Source organism: Podarcis bocagei, assembly GCF_964188305.1.
Source record: "Podarcis bocagei genome assembly, chromosome: 15".
NCBI lineage: Eukaryota > Metazoa > Chordata > Lepidosauria > Squamata > Lacertidae > Podarcis > Podarcis bocagei.
This window is the reverse complement of record NC_138141.1, coordinates 21,904,929-21,926,823: the sequence shown is the minus strand read 5'-3', so window position 1 is coordinate 21,926,823 and position 21,895 is coordinate 21,904,929. Positions and strand designations below refer to the sequence as shown.

At 48.9% G+C, this 21,895-nt stretch overlaps 1 protein-coding gene across 7 annotated transcripts in view; it reads left to right on the top strand.

Moving 5' to 3' along the window:
* USP2 (ubiquitin specific peptidase 2) overlaps positions 1 to 21,895 on the top strand; it is a 78,178-nt gene that overhangs the window by 41,269 nt on the left and 15,014 nt on the right. For 6 of the 7 annotated variants that reach the window (XM_081172580.1, XM_081172581.1, XM_081172579.1 and 3 more), the window contains one exon: positions 19,507 to 19,557. In XM_081172580.1, the coding sequence (XP_081028706.1) occupies positions 19,507 to 19,557 (51 nt within the window). Of the gene's footprint in view, positions 1 to 8,845; positions 9,393 to 19,506; positions 19,558 to 21,895 lie in introns of those variants that run through there. The other variant, XM_081172585.1, reaches the window with a different exon arrangement.

Here is a 21,895-nt window from a genome sequence, read left to right as displayed (position 1 = left end):
GGTAAATAAGTAGGGCTTAGCTTGCCACACAGTCTTGTCTCCAAAGCTTTCCTTCAACCCACTAGTGCTCTGCTGCACCTCCAAGACCTCAGCTCCTCTTATCCCTGCCCTCTTTATTCTCTGCACCACTGCCACCAAGTACACACCACCAAGTATACACCAAGTAGCCAGTCGGGGCCGATGTGTGCAGGGTGTGTTCATCACTTTGGTGATGGGCAAATTTGCCAATTTCACGTTCCAGACTTAAGTTCCAACCTTAAGTTCCGTTCTCCCTGTTTCCACATCAGTTTGCAATTTTATTTATTTTTTTAATCCCCATGAAAACTTGCTAGCAGTGCCCATTTCTCCTAACGTACACATGCTGGTGCACTGTTTTCGCCTTTTGCACTCATCTGTGCAAAGCAGTGTCTTCCGATAAGAGTGCATTTTTGTACGCTGTTTTCACTAACAAAAGCGCATTTTATCCTAACATACACATATTTTATTTTATTTTGTATACGTTACTTGGCTGGAGAGCAAGCACTGCGAAAGTCAGGAAAGTGTGAATTTCTAAGGATGGCTCTGTGTCACTTCACGTATGATGTTGGAAAGTATGAATTAGATACTCCGCCCTGACTTGCAACATCAAGTGATGACCTGCATATGGGAACAAGATCCATCACAGGTCCTACACCACCGTTTCTACCTCATTTTTGTTCAGGGCCAAACTAGATGTTTGCTGAAGTTGTAGCATGCAGCTACATAACTTGTAGTGTTCCTTCCTTCCTTCCTTCCTTCCTCCCTTCCTTCCTTCCTATTTATTTATTTCATTTAATTTCTGGACTGCCTATGGACCAAAGTCCTCTGGGCAGCTTAGAAAAAACAATGAAAATAGATGCTGTCAGAGGAATCATGGCTCTGAATGCCAATATCTGGGAATGACAAGTTGGGAAAGATCTCAGTTCCCACTTGCAGGATTCCGAGAGGCAAGAGGGTATTGTGGGAGCATAGTGCTGGAGTAGGTGGGTCTATACGATATATAATACCATACAAACCGTTAAACAATCTTGATGCAAATAACATTAGAATTGCATTCCTAAGTGAGAGGGGAGGAGATCCTTGTTTTTTTGCTAACATTTGTCAATCTTGGGAGACGATGGAGGAGTGCGCTTTTGGGGGTAAGGTCAAGCTGTTGGACGGTTGCAGCACCTGCTGTGGCTGTAGAGACCGATATAGGAGAGACATGTTTTGTTGCAGCTGGGGCAGATGAAGGCGTCCGGCTGTTCCACTGCAGATGCACCATGGCATTTCTTCTCTCTGTCCTCCTCCCAGTGGCCATTTCTCCTCCGGTCACTGCTTGTTTGTTGTTGTTTAGTCGTTTAGTCGTGTCTGACTCTTCGTGACCCCATGGACCAGAGCACGCCAGGCACTCCTGTCTTCCACTGCCTCCCGCAGTTTGGTCAAACTCATGCTGGTAGCTCCGAGAACACTGTCCAAGCATCTCGTCCTCTGTCGTCCCCTTCTCCTTGTGCCCTCCATCTTTCCCAACATCAGGGTCTTTTCCAGGGAGTTTTCTCTTCTCATGAGGTGGCCAAAGTATTGGAGCCTCAGCTTCACAATCTGTCCTTCCAGTCAGCACTCAGGGCTGATTTCCTTCATAATGGATAGGTTTGGTCTTCTTGCAGTCCATGGGACTCTCAAGAGTCTCCTCCAGCACCATAATTCAAAAGCATCAATTCTTCGGCGATCAGCCGATCAGCCTTCTTTATGGTCCAGCTCTCACTTCAGACACACGACTTAACTGCCTGCCTCCAGGCACTGTAGTTGCCTGTAACGGATTCCCACAAGGCAGGGTTGACAGTGCCATCCTTCGTGCCACATTTGCAAACATCTTTGTAACGCAGAGTTGCTCCACCAACGGGCCTGGTGCTGGACGCCAGCTCTCCACAGAGCGCCTCCTTGGGGTATCTTTCCCTCTTGCATCCTGTGGGCACAACCAAGCCTGTGTAGAAGTCGCTGAGACAGGAGTACGAACATGCTGGGAATGTGGGAACAGAGAACACACAGAAAGGAGACATGTAACTTAGGAAGAAAAAACGGGTTAAGCAAAGCAGCCTTCAGGTTTCTCTTGCCTTTGGATGGCTTCTCAGCCCCATTGCAGGGTAGCTCTCTGATGTTTCCCTGGGGTCTCTCTCTCAATCTGGCCTTTGAGCCAAGCCCCCATTTGGATCCACCAATAGCTCTTCACCTCACCCCCATGCTTGCAATTCTCCACACCGTTGCTTCCTGACGTCTGGAATTTCCGGAAATTTCTCGCCCCATTAATCACCCATCTGCATCGTCCCAGGCTGGTGAACCTGGTGGCCGTTGCCAAGTAGGAAGATCACAGCCTGTTCTTTGGGCAACCTGAGACCACCTGGTCACTGCTGCATCCGCCCCACCACCAATGCAAGAGGGGTGTGCTCCACTACGAAGCCCCCCGCTTTGAGAGTTTCCGCACTGGGGCTGCCCAGGAGTTGTATGGCAGCCAGCTTGCCTTGATTAATCATTTACTTTTAATTCTAACATTTTCCACCCTCTCGTTCTATAAAATGACCAAAGCCGCTTCAAAAAATAAAATAAAATAATTGGCAGTCGGGATAGAATTTTCTGAAAACCTCAATGTTGAGCTTGACTACACTGCCTTTTTTCTAATTCCCATCTTGATCTCGACAAGAATCAAGGCTGGGTGGTTTTGGTGTTTGGTTTTGGTTTTGGCATGTTCTGCTGAAAATGCAAATAATTCTCGCATGATTGTATGCATTATAATATTCTGCTCTAGTTGGAACAGAGATAGTTTTTGTATCTGTATATTATATTGTTGTAGTCTGTCCTAGGACAGGTGAAGGACAGTTAAGAAATCATATACAGTGGTACCTCAGGTTAAGTACTTAATTCGTTCCGGAGGTCCGTTCTTTTTTTTTTATAAATATTTTATTAGATTTTCTCAGTAAAAAAGTTCAAAGAAAAAATACAAAAACAGAAAAACAAAGAGGATAATACAAAAACAGGAAAATACAAAATCAAAATACAAAATACAAAATATAAACATTAAGCACAAAAAATAAAAAGTGAGAAACACATGAAAAAAACAACAAAGCTCTCTCTTTTAGAACTCCTCCTTAATTAACCTATTTTCCTGACTTCCTCACGCCTCCCTTTTTTGTATCCCTTTTTTAAAGTGACATCTGAAGGGAGGGTATTCATAGAATCATAGAGTTGGAAGAGACCACAAGGGCCATCGAGTCCAACCCCCTGCCACAGGGCGGGCGCCACTACCGAGAAGGCCCTCCGTCTGGTTCCCTGTAACCTCACTTCTCTCAATGATGGAACCGCCAGAAGGCCCTCGGCGCTGGATCTCAGTGTCCGGGCAGAACGATGCTAGGAACTGAACCTGGGACCTTCGGCTTGCATAGCAGATGCTCTGCTGCTGAGCTACAACCCAGCTCAAGTTCAGGACAATGTGATCCGAACTGCTGGCTCCACTCGGTCGCCCTGGCCGCTGCATTCCGAACCCATTGCAGTTTCCAAATTACCACCAAGGGCACCTCCACACCGAGCATATTGCAGCAATCTAACCTCAGAACTGTCATTTGAGAGCAGCTGGAACTTTTCTCCCTGCTGAAACTCCCTCTTCTGCACAACTGGGGCTGCACCTTTGGCATGCAACGTGCCACGCAGGCTCTCCGGGGCCATTTGAGGTCTGCCCTAACCCTCACTTGCCTTGGCCGCTGCTGCCCGCAGGAAGGCATTCAGCTGTCCTCATGCTCCATCCATAAACTGGCTTCTAGGAATTCTTGGCTATCCGACACTTGGAGGAGGCCTCCTCCTCCTCCTTCCCTGGTGGTCAGAGAGCCATCCCAGCAGCTACTTAAAGAAGCCACAAATCCATTAAAGTAAGTATCTCCCTCTCCCCTTCCTCCATTTCTCCAACTGTGGCAGCTTTCATATCACACAGGACTCTTCAATGCCCTTTTAAAAAGAAAAGAAAAATCAGAAAATAGAGAAGTGTCTTTTGACACCGGGTTTTTTTCTGGTGCTTGTCAGACTCACTGAAATTAATAGACATGGCTAACTTGGGTCTCTTCATTTCAGTGGGTATACTCTTAGGGGGCATTAATGCAATGATTGATTGATTGATTGATTGATTGGATAGGTTTCACATGAGGCTTCCTAAAAGCAATTTACAGTACAGAAAAAACACACACAAAATAATTGTGTTCGTTTTAAAAATGCTAATGAAACATTTACATATATACAAGCAATGGGTTGCATTAAACTGAGTTCTGCACAGAGTAGACCCATTGAAATGAATGTACCTAAGTTATTCGTGCCTATTGACTTCCATGGGTCTGTTCTGATTTGTGTATGGTTTACTCCTTAGCCTTTTATTCTCCCGAAGATGTTCCTGCAAGGCAGCAGGTACGGATTTTACCTTGTGTTTACACCCGTTGCCTTTCTCATGAATGAGTATAGCTGCAACAGTGGCACATTTATAAAATCAGTTCAGGCCGCATCTGCACTATACATTTAAAGCGGTATCATACCACTTTAAACAGTCATGGCTTCTCCCCCCCCCCCAAAAAAAAAGAATCCTGGGAACTGTAGTTTGTAAAGGGTGCTGAGAGTTGTTCGAAGGGGCCTATTCCCCTCTAAAGTTCCCAGCATGATTTAACAAGCAGCCCCTCTTCCCAGGGAACTCATTCTGATGAGAGGGAGATGAGAGATGAGATGATGTTGGCTATTTAATGAACATTCTTCCTTGATTTGTCGATGGTGAGAAATTAGATGGCGTTGCGTCAAAGCAAGTGTTACCTGTGCTTTCTGGTATATTCCCATGTCACTTCCCTTATTGCGAAAAGCCCAATCTCCCGGGGAAAGCGAGTTTGTTGCGCAAAACCTCCCAGTCATCTAAAATTTCAGAAGCAGGGTTTGCCAATATAGGACTGAGGGCTTATCCACACCTCCATTTGCCTCACCTCTTTCCCCCACCCTGGGAAAACCCACAGTTTGGGCCGAATCCGGAACGAAACAACAATCTGGTTTTCTGCAGATTGCCGCTGTAAGTTCTCATGGAGCGCTAAGGAGCGGGTTTTCCAGGGAGCAAAGGCAAAACCACTCGAAGCCATTCCCAGAAAGCAGGGGAGAACAAAAGACACTTGGATCTGCGCTCTCTAGGGCCCAGGACAAGAGGAATTGCGGAAGAGCTCAGAACCCCATCTGGAAACAGTGATAACCTGGAAACCTCCTGTTGGAAGTTTGGGTGCAACTCAGCTTGCGGAAGAGGGGTTTGCATATGGTTAAGGCAGGTCCCCAGACTATCTCTGTACCTTTAACCTAGTGCCTTACTTCTCCATCACCTTGTTGATTGGACTGATAAGTCTTAGGCTGCATCCTGCTTGCCGTTTCCTCCTCCTCCTCCTCACTCTTCTCTCTCAGACCTCAAGGTGAGAGGTCATCTGTAGCTATCCTCTGAGAAAGGAAAGGCACAAGCATGGCTGCCATGCTGTCCTCTAGACTAGTTGATCAGACTAGAGCGAGAAACGGTTCTATTCACGTTAGACACAATGGCATTGTGCCAGTTGCTGGAGCCAAGGGTGGGTGGGTGCCAGGCAGGGGTGCCAGCCCAACCCCTGCCACCGGAGCAAACCACCCCCGCAGGACCAAAGTGGGGCCAAGCTGGACTGCCTGCCTGCTCACACAGGGGGGAGCCTGGGCAGCTGATACAGCCCTTGGCGAGCGGAGAAGAGCCCCAGCCCACTGGGGGCGCCTGGTTTGCACCTCCTCAAAAATTGTGTGCCCAGTTAGGCATTTCCTATAGTAAACAGCTTTCTTATTTTCTTCCCTACAAGTGTCTTCTCTGCAGTGGCGTAGCGTGGGGGGTGCTGGGGGGGCCGTCCGCACCGGGCGCAACATCTGGGGGTTAGGGTTAGGGAGCGCAAATCCACGGGTTAGGGGGCGCAAATTACTTGCCTTGCCCCGGGTGCTGACAACCCACGCTACGCCACTGCTTCTCTGTGTCTGTGATTGCGAGAGGTAAAGTCAACTCTCTAACCGAGGTGCTCTAGCTGAACGCTTCTCACTCTTGCATACAAAAAGGGCTTCCATAGGTGATTGGACCCTGTTATTTCAATGCCGCCGCCTCTGTCTGTCTTCCTGCGCAGTCTCCTGATATCCGAACGCTGGGTTGGCACTGTGTACTTCTGGACTCTCAACTCTGTGTGGGTGTGCAGCCTGCCTGCGTTCCAACTGTGTTCATGATTGCAAAAACACGCTGAGCGCAGAGCAATTTGGGTACAGTTATAGAACCGTAATTACGTTTTCTGCTGTCGCCTGGGTCTGTGTGCGGTGTAACAATGCGCCGTTCCTATCACCTCTGTCCCGGGCACGCATGGGAGCGTTTGCCCATCCTCGTGCGTCAGCAATTGCAGTTCCTTACTATTCCCGTGTGCTTTTATCTCTGCGTTTGCAGATTGCGTTCCCTGGAGTGACAGTGTCATGCTGATGAAAGGCTTACAAATCTTGTAGATAAATAGTGCTGCAATATATGTATGTATGTATGTCTCCCTGGGTTTATTTTTAACGCTACCAAAAATAGCCCTACCTCATCCAGGCTAAAGTTAGTTCCCTTGCAGCGTCTGCACAAAGAGATCTGGTTGGAGGATGGAAGAAGGTTGGAAACAGTGCAAAAAGGAACGAACGGTGCTTGGTTTATTAAAGAGGAAAGGAAAGCTGTTCATTCTTTTCTTCACGGTTGGCGGCAGCAGCGCTTCTGAATACCAGTTGCTGGAAACCTCAGGAGGGGAGAGTCCTTTTGTGCACAGATCCTGCTTGCGGGTTTTGCACAAGCGTCTGGTCGGCCACTGTGAGAACAGGATGCTAGACTGGGCGGGCCACTGGCCTCATCCCGCAGACTCTTCCTATGGTCGTATGCTTTGGTTTTATGGCTGCATAGATACGTGGCAATAACAACCTCGAGTGCAACTTTCCAAAACTTCATCCTGACTCTTGAAAGCATCTGACGTAAACAATGGAAAGTTACCGCGGGACAATCTGACCATTGGCCGGGGGATTTATAGATTTGTGTCAGGCGCTTGGTCAGTCCCGTCTGGAAATTTTAAGAGGTCACCAGACAATGGGTCTGTTGCGATGGCTGTGGGGAATATGTGGTTTTGCAGGAGAGTCTGGGTTCCTAGGCAACGTAGTTGCTGCGCCTTCACGGAGCTTCCCCTTTTATTTCTGTGCCTCAGTTTCTCTCTGTGTGTAAAGAAGGATGCTTGTCAGGCAGTAGATACTCCGTTAAGGGTGCTTCATTGCAGAGGAAATATTTGTCATTGAAATCCAAGCCAGTGCTGGATTTGGCATCAGACCTCAAGCCCCTTGCAGAGTGCTGACACCAGCAAATTATCTGGAGGTCAGCTAGTGTTACACAAAGTGGGTAAAATGCCACCCAATGGCCATAGCTTGCCTTGGGATACCCTGCGTTCCTTCTTGTCCTTTTGTACTTCAGTGGCTATCGCTCCTTTCCTTTTATTTTCGATGTTGATATTTTATTGAAAAGTTTCAATGATAAAAGAAATAAAAGTGAGGTGTGTTGGTTGCTGTGCATGCAAATAGGTCTCAGAGGCGGGTGGGGATTGGCATGCCAGCTGCCGGTGTCACAAAGGCGCTCCCTCGAGTTTGCAGGGCTCTCTCCTTCCAGTTTCCCCACATACAACCTTTTTCTTTCTTCCCCTTAGTTTTCTGCCCCTCCTTCTCCCACCCACATCAGCAAAGTGGTTTGGGGGTGGGGGTGGGGAACACAGGTTCGGAGGAACTAGCCACAAAAGAGTCTCAAAGCAGCCGCCTCAGCACTCTTGCTGCAGTATTCACACTGTGGTGTGGAAAATTAATCTGTGGCGGGCTTGGTGAATGAACGCCTTTGGGTGCAAGATGGTTTGGACTGGGTGGTCTCTTGAGTACTCCTTCTCAATGCCACTGTTCTGCCCTTCAAAGATTAGACACCTTGGCAGGATTGGAGTTCGGCTACCAGCAGAATGCACAACCAGAATGCACCAAGAGAGCTCCCTTCTTTCTCTGTCCCGCTACTGGGATGTGGGTAGTTTCATATGCTGCCTGGGAAAGAGGGGGCCACTGGGAGAAGCTATGCCACCTGTGGGCATTACTTTGGGGAAGAGGCACTGCGGGGTCTCGGTTGGCTCACTTTTGGCAGCAACTCTGTGCAGGGCAACCGACTTTCCTTCTGAGATTCACCATTGCCTCACCATGTGGACTCAGAGAAGTCACTTCGCCTCGCCGTGGGACGTGTGAAAAAAACGGGTTCTTTCGACATACTTCCCCTGCCAGCTGTCAACTTTTCCCTTTTCCTGCGAGGAATTCTATTTGGAATAAGGGAGTTTCTCTTTAAAAAAGGAAAACATTGACAGCTATGGCCCTGACTCCAATAAAAAGACAGACAGACAGACAGGTCACGGATAGCACTGAGTACAGTATTTCTGTCTGGCTGAGATGAGAGTCATAGTTCCACCCGGAAGAAAAGTTCATCGGCTTCTACACGCCCCCAGTGCCTGCTCTGAGTATGTGTGTGCCTTAAATCGCTGGGCCTGCATAGCCGGGTTGCTACGACACTCGAGCACCCCAACAGGACCAGGCAGAGCCACCCGTCACACTTCCCCTTGGCTTCCCCACCCGGCGCAGAAAGTTGCCTGCAGCCTTGGCCGTCGGTACCTCCCTGGAGGGAGCCCTCTTCTGTGCAGCCTTGCCTGGGCGTCTGTTCCACCTCCCCTGCTTGATGTCAGAGTGATTCAGGTGCCGTCAGCAGCGGGGAAGGCGAAAGCAGCAGCAGCGGCTTTGCCTGGAGTGACAGCTTTGAGGCGGACCCTGGATTTTAAAGACGCGAGCAGGAGCCGCAGTGTGGAGGGTCGCCCGCGCTCTGCCACACTTCCATGTCCAGCCAGAAGAACCTGCCAAACTTTTCCTCCCTGCTGGAGAAGAAGCACTTGTGGTTCCGCTTGGGGCAGAAGGCACGCTAAACTCAGCAGCTCCTCTCCCTCTTTTATTCCACCGGGTCCATCTCTGCTTTGGAGGAACGCTTCCTTGCTGTCTGAGCAGGCAGAGCAAGGGGTTGAGAGGATCAGACCCGTCTGAGTCTCACCTTTTTCCACACCTGGATCTCCTACCGAAGGAAGCTTGTGGGGGGAGAGAGGCGAGGGGTGCCTCCTCGCAGCATGCGGAATTCCTACACGGTCACCCTCCCCGAAGAGCCCCCCGTCTCGCCTTTCTCTGGCATGCCAAAGGAGCTGCGGACCAAGACGCCCATGCCAGGATCGCTGCTGGTCTCTGCCTTTGTGGGTCTGGTGCTCAATAAAACCAAGGTACAGCTCGGCTTCACCCCAAACACACACATCATCCTCATGGCATTTTCTAAGCTGGGTTTGGCTAGGGGTTTCCCCTGCCTTGCCGGGTGGACCGGCCACAAATCGCAGGGTGGGTAGGTGGGCCTCGCACCGCATGTGTTGGGTGGGCATGAGTTCAGCAATCTTAGCAGTCCGCTCTGTTGCTGCCTGGCAGGAGCCCTGGGTCCTTGTCTCTGCTCTGCTCCTGATATCACTGTGTGGACTTGGTGTGGAGGCTGAATCCAGCTTTCAGCCTGGGAGGGGGTTAAAAAGTGTGAGTGCTGCCCACCCCATAGCAAAGCCAGAATTCGCCTCCTTCCTGTTCTTATCGCACCTTTAAAGATGGGTGGATGGGTGGGAGAAGCTAAAAGTGGGGAGGTAGTTAACTATCTGCTAGAGCAGAAGACGGTTGTGTGGGTGCAGACGCCCGCTGTCAAAAAGCAGGAGTTCTGCAAGAACTAGAGGTGACAAGGAGACCTTCCGCCTTTCCTCTAAAAGATGGAGTTTGCAAGAGCAGCCTACGATATTAAGCAATAAGCTGTTAACTCCTGGTACTTAGGTCCCAAGAGTTTTCTGCTGTGGGAGCAACCTTTTGGGTGTTGCTCACCGGGTCTCCATTTCTAAGAAGGGGCACAGTTGGGGAGGAGACTGGAAATTGCTGCGTTCTGGTTTTTTTTGCCCCCCATCTCACCCCCGGACAGAGAGCCCCAGTAAATTAAAGGGCATGCTCTCAAGATAACCGAGAAGTTAACCTTTCACCTTTTGACCTTTCCTCCCATGCTCAAACCCTTTCAGTGCTTATTTATGGGTGAAAGTGTGTGCGAGAGAGAAGGAGTGAATCTGCATTCTGAATGCTGGGAGAGTGTTGGTAGTTATTCAGAGTGAATAAAAGCCGAGCATGCAAAAAGGATCTCATGGGATGTTTGGGGGGGAGGGACAGACAGGCGCCAGGTCTTTCCCCCTCTCCACGTGGCTTCGCTCCCTCCGCGAAGCCGGGACCGTTTTGACCTCGTTGGGCCACTGCCCTTCGGGGAGCGCCTTTGTTCCACGCCGTTACGTAACAGACTCCCTTCCGCCGCGGCACCTGTGGCTCAGGGCAGGTCAGCCCCTTTGTTCGGTCGATGAATGGAGCTGGGCATGTTATGTAAGAGTTGTCCGTGCCTCTCTCCCCACAGGCAGCTTGAAACCTCCTTGGCGCCGCTTGCTGAGCTCCAGCAGCTGAGGCCAGCTAGGGAGCTGTGATCCAAGCTGACCGGGGAAGGGAAAGGAGAGTTCAGTTGTCAGGACAGGGGAGGGAGACGGAGGAAAAGCCATTTGTAACCAGGTGGCTGCTGCTGGCGGCATGTTTGGAGAGAGAGCTTTTCTCTCCTCGCTGCTGCCATAGTGGGTTTCATTTTGCAAGGAAATGTCTATTATTATTATTATTATTATTATTATTATTATTATTATTATTATTATTAATTAAATTAATCAGTGTTTGGTTTTTAAACCACGAGTTGCAGAGCTGCCCCATAGTCATAGAATCATGGAACAGTAGAATCAGAAGGGGGACACAAGTGGTCATCTTGTCCAGCCCCTGGCAATGAAACTCAAGCTGGTTTTACATTATGCCCTGCATCCTAAAGGTAAAGGGGTAAAGGGACCCCTGACCATTAGGTCCACTCGTGGCCGACTCTGGGGTTGCGGCGCTCATCTCGCTTTATTGGCCGAGGGAGCCGGCGTACAGCTTCTGGGTCATGTGGCCAGCATGACTAAGCCGCTTCTGGAGAATCAGAGCAGCGCACAGAAACGCCATTTACCTTCCCGCCGGAGCAGTACCTATTTATCTACTTGCACTTTGATGTGCTTTCAAACTGCTAGGTTGGCAGGAGCAGGGACCGAGCAATGGGAGCTCACCCCGTTGCGGGGATTCGAACCGCCAACCTTCTGATCGACAAGTCCTAGGCTCTGTGGTTTAACCCACAGCGCCAACCGCATCCCTTGCCCTGCATCCTACAGTTGGATAAATCTTGATTATGGGGTCCGCGGTCTGCGTCAAAACCATTCCCAATACAAGGAACTGCCTACATACTTGGGCAGGGAGTTGGGGCATCATGAGTCCTTTCCCAGCCCAGTGACGCTGCAGGAAAGGTAGCTGCAGGGTTTAATTTTTCCAAGGTTTGTTGGCTTCCAAACCGGTTTTCAATGCCCTGGCACATCCTGGGGCCTTTGAAACAAGAGAGTTCCGCTTGATGAACATGTACAGAGCGCCTTTCCCAGGAGCACTGCCATGTAGACACCGCTGACCTAGATGGACCCAGTGGCCTAACTCTCTATAAAGCATATTCTGCCTGTGCTCCCATGGAGACCTGGGTTTCTGGGTCAGAATGGGAGGCATCTGGATAGGTCCCAGATAATGCACACCCGTTCCTTCTGTGCCTGTGTCAGACTGGGAGCACTGCTTGTGAGGAATTTCCTGGAACAAGGTTCTGGTGCTCAAGGGCAAGCAGTGGCTTTCCCCATCTCTCTCTCTTCCCCTCTCTCTCCTCCTTCCTCTGGATTTGCGTGGGCTGACTGTTCATCTGGGGCCGGCCTCTTCCTCTCCATAGCAGAGGAATGCCGGCTGGCTGGTCCCGCATGCTTTGGCGATGCGCCATTCCCCAGCACACTCTCGGTTCCTTGTTCTCTCCTCCGAGATTTTTCTGTCTACTCCCTTGGGCTGGGAAATGTTTCGGGAAGGATGTACGTAGATTAAGCAGGGCTGGGCCACCCCCAGAGACCTCAGAGCATCAGGTCACCTCCGTCACAGCCTCTCCAAACCTCCTTGCCCTTTGACACACATTGTAGGCACCTCTCGTGTCCTTGTCACTGCTCAGAAGAGAACACAGTTCTTCTGGACCTTCTGTGATGGCCAGATCCAGCTAAATTTGTTTAGGTGGCCACCAAACACACTTCCAAGGAAATGCCTTTAGGGTGCAAACCCTAAGGTGATGCTATCAGGATGCTTAACTCAGTGCTTGCTTTCAGTGTAATAATTGAGTGGCACTTAGTGGCTTGGTTGCCATTCAAGATCTAGACGTGGTCATTGAAAAACTGTGCTTATGGTGCCAGGATGCATCCCATTGTATCAGCACAAAAAAAATGCAAGGTTTTGATGCAAGGATGGGAGAGCAGGAACAACTCAGTTCTCAAAACTAGTATTCTTTCTCTGGCCACCTGTCAGCTAGCATATGCCTCCAGGTTTAGTTATTCAACCAGGGTAGAGGTGGCTAACCATTATTCAGCTTCTGCCAACCCTCTGGCCATATGCTTGCAGTGGGTCTCACCAGTGATCTAGTGATCCAAGGTAGCAGGGTGGGTTGGGGTCAAAGACCCATTACTCTTTCAGCAGCAAGGTCCCTGTCTCCAGCGACCTAAAACCACCCAGTCAGCAAGAAAGGGGAGATTTTTTTAGCCGCTATCTGCTCCAAAGCTAAGTGTTTAGGAGCACTGAAAACTCAAGGTGCTTCAGCTTCAAGGGAATGGTGCGCAAGTTCTGTTGTGTACAATGAAATGTGCAGCTTAAGCCACTCCAGAATAAGATATTGGAGCATTCCAAATCATTTGCCAATGTACGTGCACAGAAAATAGATCTAGCTCAAATGGAACACGTGGAGATCTGCACTGAGCGATGCAATGCATCCCTAATTATTATTGTTGTATAATTATAAGATTACTGTATAAACTTGGAAAGCTGCACAATCTTATAAAGGGTGTGGCTGGATCACGAAGGGACACTACACTTTTGCGTGTGGCTGTTCAACACATACCACAACCTCAGCTGATCAAGGCAGACCAGATCAGGAGGGAGGGCTACTGCCTGCTCTCAGTTCTTCAGATGTTTTATCTCAAGAGGTATTTTGGACTACAGATCCCATCATTCCTGACCACAGACCATGCTGCCTGGGGCTGATGGGAACTGGAGTCCAGCAACATTCCGGAGGACAACATTGCTCTCACATTGATCTGACAAGTAGAGAGGAGGGAGATGTTCTCCTCCACCAGGGTGCTAGACTAGATGGAGGGGTTAAATTTGAGGCTGTTCTGTTCCTAGCATCACTTCTAGTCTTCGCCTGTCTCACAGGTAAGCATCACAGCTGAAGAAGGATAGCGGGGTGGCTACTTTTCCACCACAGAAGCCCAAAATCCTCTGCATCAAAGCAAATGTAGTGACTGTAATTACTATCTTAATTTATCTTTATTCCACCTTGTCCTCAAAGTGGAAGGGCTGGGTTATTGGGTATGTGTGAGTGTGTGTTTTTCTGCACACATTTTGTCCTTACAACAACCGTGGGTCCCCAGATGTTGTTGAACTACAACTCCCATCACCCCTAGTTAACAATGCCAGAGCTCAGGGATGATGGGAGTTGTAGTCCAACAACATCTGGGGACGCACAGGTTGAGAACAGCTGAGTTAGGCTAAGAGAAATACATACTGGCCTTTGATCACCCAGAATGTTTCAAGGGGAGGAGATTGAACCTAGGTTTCTCCCAGCTGAGTCAAACGCTCCAACCACAGCACCCAAACTGGCTGTGTCAGCGATTTTTAATAGCATGGTTAATAATAAAAATATTGTTGATAATAATAATAAGAGCGTAGGTGCGTGGGATTCAGCTAATATTTGTGGAATTAGGGAATCAGGGCTAGGGATGTAGGCATATGTCCATTTAAATTTCTCTTTAAAAAAACCAAAAACCCAATTTTAAGCTCAGTTCTCCACGCTTTCTCATCAGTTTGTGATTTTTTTAAGTCCTCATGAAAATTCAGCAGCAATATAGTTCAAATTTCTCCTATATTTTTTTTTACAATGTTATGTGTTATTACCATTATTATTATTATTATTATTATTATTATTATTATTATCTGTATCCCACCTTTTCTCCAAGGAGCTCAAGGTGGTTACGTGATTCTCCCCCTCTCTAGTTTGTTCTCACAACAACCCTGGGAGGTAGGTTAGGCTAAGAGACTGTCACTGCCCAAGGCCACCCAATGAGCTTTACAGCTAAGTGGAGATTTGAACCCATGCCTTACTGCAACACCTTAACCACTGCACCACAACACATCAGCTCCCATTCTATGTAAATATGTTTTGGGTAGTAACACATTTTAGCAATGTATACTTTTCCTAATATAATGGAACCTTGGTTCTCGAACGCCTCAGTACGCGAACATTTCGGCTCCCGAACCACGAAAACCCAGAAGTAAGTGTTCCAGTTTTTGAATGTTTTTCGGAAGCCAAACATCCAATGCAGCTGTCAGCTATTGTTTCCAGGACGCCTGCACCTTGGTTTTCGAACATTTTGGAAGTCGAACGGAAAGTCAAAGCAAAGTCAAAGCAATAAACAACTCTTTAGGGAAGTTTTTAATGTTTGATGCTGTACTGTTTTTAATATTTAGTTGGAAGCCGCCCAGAGTGGCTGGGTATAAATAATAAATTATTGTTGTTGTTGTTGTTGTTACGCTCGAGAACCAATAAACCACTGTATTTGTATTTTCCCTGAGATAATGAGTTTTTTCCTGTTATTTTCACCAGTATATGCATTTTTAAATGCAGTGTTTACCTTAGCTCATGCATTTTTGTACACATGACTTGCCCGGAGGACCGCACTGCGAAATTGAGAGAAGTGCAAATTTCAAAAGGTTGGGTGTGTGTTTCGGTTCTCATGCACAAATTGGGCTGAATCGCCTTTCAATGCAAACCAAATTGAATTTCCCCACCATCCTTAATCAGGGCTTGTTATTTCATTAAGGAGCCCCAAACCCCTTCCTTCTCTCTCCCCTCCTCTGCAATTCTGTCTTCCCTTAGATATGGAGAATAGGGGTCCACTTGTCCCCATCCCTGTCCCCATCCCACCCCCCGATGTGACATAAGGCTGTGTTGCCAGAGCAGAAACGTGTGCTGTTTGAGCCGGTCTATTTTGGGCTGTTGTCAGGAACAGGAGAGGAGGCTGCTTTCCCTCCTACAAACACATGCCAAGCGCTGCTATTTTGGAGCTGGCGAAGCAGCAGGGACCTCCTCCTCCCCTCTCCTCCTCCTCCTCTTCAGTTTCTGGGGTGCCAGAAATGTAAGGAGGTAAGAAAAAGCGTTGATGCTTTAACCCACTGAACCCCAAACCCAGTCCAGCGGGGCGGGGGGGGACAGGGGCATCCCTCCATTCAGCCTGCAGCCCTAAACCATTTTATGAATTTATATACAGTCATACCTCTTGTTACGTTCGGTTCAGGTTATGTCTTTTCAGGTGGCGACCCAGAAGTACCGGAAAGGGTTACTTCCGGGTTTCGCCGCATGCGCAGATGCGCAAAATGACGCCACGCACATGCGCAGAAGCGGTGAATCGCAACCCGCGCATGCGCAGACGCGGGTTGCATTCCTCTCGGGTTGCAAAGGGGACTCCGGAACGGATCCCGTTCGCAACCAGAGGTACTACTGTAGTGCATTATAACACACACACACACACACACACACACACACACACACCCCAACTCTTCGCCCAAAAAAGGCTCCCAGAACAGCTTGCATGCAATCAGTTGAAACAAGGCAGTCTCTGCCCCCTCTCACGCTTACGTTGTAAAAGACAAGCGACAAAAGGAAAGAAGGAAGCGGAGGGCAGAGGGGAAAAGGCAAGATCAGGCACCAGCTCTTTAAGCTCTTTCAAGTCCAACGGGCTCTGTCTGCAGCAGAGATGCCCCACAGGGGCACCGATCCGATCGGGGGAGGTTTGCAGTAGAACTAGAAGGAAGAAGCCCTCATCGCCCTGCTTCTTTTGCCTTAATTTCTGTTACCCAGGGCTATGCTGCCTTTGCCCATGGAGCCTCTATTCTGCCATCATGGTCAATAGCCATTAATAGGCGGCAACCTCCAAGACTTTGTCCAATCCAAGACAACCAAAACTGACACAGACATTGCTGGGCAGTTTCAACGAGCTCCCTCCGGTGAGGATTCTAGTCAGCTATATGAGAATAGAATTAGATATACGATTCTGGGTCCTTCTCCCCCCCCCCCCCCCCCGCTCTCCTCTGTGCCTGATCTGGTGTGGGAGGGGAGGTTTCTGGAGCAGAGTTGCTTTCCAAGACAGGCATAATCTACAGTCATACCTCATGTTACGGACGCTTCAGGTTACGTGTTTTCAGGTTGCAGACTGTGGGAAACCCGGAAGGGGTTGCTTCCGGGTTTCGCCACTCGCACATGCGCAGAAGCACTAAATCGCGCTTTGCACATGTGCAGAAGCGCCAAATTGTGCCTATGCAGACACGGTGCTTCAGGATGCGAACGCTGCGGGTTGCGGACGTGCCTCCGTCACAGATTACGTCCGCAACTCGAGGTACCACTGTACGTCAATAGAACTATATAGCTGCATTATTAGACCTGTAACTTTAAGAACTGGCGCCCGACCTTGATCTTCCCCTCCTCCCTCCCCATCCCTCTTGCCTCATGTGTTGTGCCCACTCTGAGAGCCTTCTTGGCTGGAGAGCAGGCTAGAAATGCTTCAGATGCTATGTCCTGATCCTTGAGATTCAACCCGGGACCTTCTGCACCCACAGCACATGCTCTACCAGGAGCGCAGAATGAAGGCTGTCATCAAGTGCAGTGCTTCCAAGCCACCTTTTCTCCCTGTGTCTCGCCTCCTTACGACAGGTCTCTGAAGCCACGCAGCAAGCAGAGAGCTCTTAGTGGCTGTCTGCAGTTTCAGTAGGCGGCCTTTATCCAGAACAATGAAGTTCTGCTTTTCCCAAGTTGGGAGCATGGGAAACTGCCTTATATTGAGTCTGACCGCTGTTCTGTTTAGCTCAATATTTCCTGCACTGATGGACAGTGGCTCTCCTAGGGTTTCAGCCGGGGGGTGGCATGTATTCCCTGCCCACCTGGAGATTGAAAAGCAGATACTCCTTGCATTACCTATGTCAGAGATGCAAAATGCAGAGATGAAGTTTGTCCTCCCTGCTTTTCCATTCTCTCTTTCCCCACCCCCCTGAGCAATGCCCACATGACCTCTGTCCCTCTGCTGGGTGCCAGCTGGATCCCTTCCAGGCCCTCTGGGCAGGGTTCTGTGTTCCAGGCCCAACAGACTGCCAAGGTGCTGCTGCTGCTGCTGCTGGGGACTTGCCAAGCTTGGTTACTCCCCTGGCTGCTACACTGCCATGTGTGGGGCACCACATGTACAGGAAATGGGACTTTGGCTTCCCGGGATTTTGCCCTCCTGAACACAAGGTCAACTGAGTGCTTTGCAGACACCTCCATGGGAGGGCAAGGGGTTGATGCAACACTTTGGGTGGCTCTCTCTGCTGTATGTTCCTCTCTTGTTTTTCTTCTGCCAAAGGCCTCCCTTTGCCTTCCCTGTCTTACTGTTTGCTTAAAGCGGTTTTTGCAAAGCGGTTCTCCAGCCAACAAATGTGTACAAAAACCCACCTGCTAAGGTAAAATGCGCACGACGATGCATATATTCATAAAAAATGCTTTATATAGGGGAAATTGCTTTGTACATGTATTAGACAAAGTTTCATGCCGAAATATGTGTGTGTGTGTGTGTGTGTGTGTGTGTGTGTGTTCGAGTAAATTGGTGACAGAGTTTTATTCATTCGTTCGTTCGTTCGTTCCCTTTTTCTCTCCTTGGCCTTTTCCCCTTGTGTGCTATTGTTGTTTTTTAAGATTGTACATAAGCCATTCTGGGAGCCTTTTTTTGGCTGAATAGCGGGATGCAAATGCTCAGAAAAAAATGTAATTAACAAATCTGCACTAAAACGCCTCATGGGTTTTTATGAGGACTTTTTGCAAACTACTGTGGAGAACTGAATTTAAGACGAGAGAAGTGAGAAACTGCAATTGACAGATTCTTTCATCCGTACTTCTTACAAACGACATTATGATCTTATATGCAACATTAGACAGTCCTGAATTTATTTGTTTGTTTGCCTGCTTATTTAATATTTAATTTGTCTGCCGCGCCTTTCTCCCAAGTAGGAGAGCTGGTGTAGTATCATGGTTAGAGTGTCAGGCTAGGACCTGGGAGGCCCGGGCTCCAATCCCACAATGGGTGACCTTGGGTCTGTCACTGTCTCTCAGCCTGACTTACCTCACAGGGTTGCCGTGAGGATAAAATGGGGGTGTGGGAGAGAACCATATTATGCCACTTTGAGATCCTTGGAGAAAAGTTGGGGCACATACGCAGTAAGAAGCAGTGCTTTTTTCTGGGGGTACGCAGGGGTACACATACCCCTAAACATTTTGTGAATCTTTGTACTTTTGTCCATTTACTGTATTTATTTTTCCCGATTTGAACTATAAAATGGTGATTTTCTTGAGTCAAAATTAGAGTACCCCTAAACATGTTTTTTTTTGGGGGGAAAGCACTGGTAATAAGTAAATACAGTAAGTTTGCATTCATTCATTCATTCATTCAGCCCTTTGGATTCATTTAATAGGTGAGGGGAAACTCAGGGTCATGCTGGAAGTCCAGGGGTGCCCAGTTCTAGATGAGACAGAGTCTGATTGCCTTAACTTACTTTTGGAAAATGAAAGCTCTTTGCACATGCACAGAAGCGCCTTCTCTGTCTCTTCCCCACTCCCTTCGCCATGACTTCCATATTCTAGGACTGAACCTGAACGCTTGAGATCTATTGGCGGAGCGCAAGATATTAATACCCACATCTACTACAGAGCCTTTGATGTTGTGATAGCAGAAATTTCCCACAGGCTTTGTCAGCTGCTGCTAGAGTTGGCACTCATTCGTTTCTGGCGCTGAGAGTAGGGGAAAGCAGGGCACTGGCTTCGCTTTGTAGGCTCTGTTTCTTGACCCCACCACCTCCACTATCCCCCCAGTAGGGAACCTTCCCCTTAAGCCTTGATCCTGCTCAGCAAATATTGACAAGGGATGTGTCAGGGGTTTGAGGTTCCCTGCAAGCTGTGGGTTTAATGGCCTGAAATCTTTATGCCCGTTATCCCAAATCTTTGGGAGGATGAACCCCCTTTGTTTGTTCCCCACCACCACCACCCTTGGATTTGGCTGTGTTTGCATATCCACCCGACCCGGAGTTACCGCATTCTCACAACCAATGCATGTTCTTCTCTCTTGACAGAATTCCAAAACTGTGCAGGGGCTGACCGGCCTCCGGAACCTCGGCAACACTGTGAGTCCACTCCTCTTTCCATCCCCGTCCCCCCTCCACTTGGGTATATCTGCACTGGGGCGGGAGAACTGAGCCCACATTCACACTGTGAATGGTACCAGTTTAAACAGTCCCATGGCGTTCCCCCCAAAGAATTATGGGAGATGTAGTTTATTAAGGGCCCTGAGATTCCCATCACAGGGGAGCTACAATTCCCTGAGTTCTCTGGGAAGAGGAACTGATTGTTAAACCACACTAGTAATTATAGCTCTGTCGAGGAGAGGACGGGAAAGGGAGGTCTCCTAACAATTCACAACACCCGTAACAAACTGCGGCTCCCAATAATTATTTGGGAAAAGCCATGGACCTGTTTAAAGTGGTATGGTGCTGCTCTAACGGTATGGTATGATTGCATCCTGAGATCTGCTGACAGGCCTCTGCGTGATTTGAGTAGACCAGAAAGGGGCTTCTGACGCCTAGTGTCTAAGAACAGCAAGATCCTAAAAGCTTAAACCGCAAATTGCTGGGGGGGGGGGGCGACAGACACTTGGGATGGGGTGAACCAGAAGTGGGTTTTCACATGAAAGGATTTGTGAGTTTTGATAGTGGTGCCGATCACACGCTCCTGGGCTGAGCCTACACTCTGCGGCACACCCTGTTCCTTAATTCTTAGTTTATGTATACCCAGTTAGGTCACTAGTTTGCCCTTGGCTTCTGTTGGCGAGCTGTGTGGCATTTCAACATAATAAAAACCAGATATATGGATTGTTTGCATTGCACTTGCAGTGATAGATCCAGACCACCCCTTCAGTTTGCCCACACTTCCTTACCCCCACCTGGGGAAACTGCTATTTAATGCTCAGTTGGAGCAAATGACAATCTGGGTCTTCCCCAGATTGCCATTTGTTCTGATCTATCACTAAAGAGTGGGACGTGGGTGGCGCAGTGGGTTAAAGCACAGAGCCTAGGACTTGCCGATCAGAAGGTCGGCGGTTCGAATCCCCACGATGGGGTGAGCTCCTGTTGCTCAGTCCCTGCTCCTGCCAACCTAGCAGTTCGAAAGCACGTCAAAGTGCAAGTAGATAAATAGATACCGCTCCGGTGGGAAGGTAAACGGCGTTTCTGTGTGCTGCTCTGGTTCGCCAGAAGCGGCTTAGTCATGCTGGCCACATGACCCAGAACCTGTACGCCGGCTCCCTCAGCCAATAAAGCGAGATGAGCACCACAACCTCAGAGTCGGTCACGACTGGACCTAATGGCCAGGAGTCCCTTTACCTTTTATCACTAAAGACCGGGTTTATGCTGGAAAAGGAGCAGGGCAAAGGGAAAACTTTGTTTTTCCTCCTCCTCCTCTACCACCACCTCGTCTTCCTCCTCACTTTATTTCAGCTATTGCCCCATAATGCAGATGGCAGGACTGAGGCAGAGCTAGAGTGGCTTGTTGAAGCCCACGTCGTAGTGAGATCACGGCGGAAGCAAGATTCAAAGGGAGAGCTCTCCGATTCATATAGCTGAGCCTCTGAATCGCAAGTCCGAACCAAAGCTCTCTGAAATGAACAATTTAAAAAGCAGCACAAGGTTAAACCTAGTCTCTGGGCAGGTCAAGCACAGAGATGCTGGTCTCATTGCCGGGCACTGCTGCTGCTGCTGCCTCCTTGCCAAATTCACACTGCTTGGCTCACCTTGCAGAGAGAGCGTGGCATGACCGCACCACCATGCTGCTACCTCTCAGATCCTCGCACATCCGGCGCCTGGAGCCCCAGGGGGATAGCATGCATGCGCTAGTTTGTATGGCATAATTACAGCCATTGTGATTTGCATGCCTCTTCCTTGTGTACAGAATCATAGAATTGTAGAGCTGGAAAGGGACTGTAAGAAGCATCTAAGCCAACCCCCTGCAATGCAGGAATATGGAGCTGTCCCCACATGGGGATCGAACCTGCAGCAACTTGGTATTATCAGTGCCACCCTCTAACCAACTGAGCTATCTAGGCACTGCATACACATACACACACACACACACACACACACACACACACACACACACACACACACGTAAGAAGAGCCTGCTAGACCAGGCCAGTGGCCCATCTGCTCTAAGGGAAAGCCTGCAAGGTGCCATAAGAAACTGCAGAGATAGTGCAGGACAGTGCGCACCCTGGAAATGATCTCTTTCAGCTTCTGCCTTCTGGAAGAAGGTACAGGGTTATAAAGACTAGGACCAACCGCCTGAGAAACAGTTTCTATCCAAATGCAATTTTGGTTTTAAACGCAGTGTAATGTAGCCTCTATGGGAGTATATTGTACAGTGGTACCTCAGGTTACATACGCTTCAGGTTACAGACTCCGCGAACCCAGA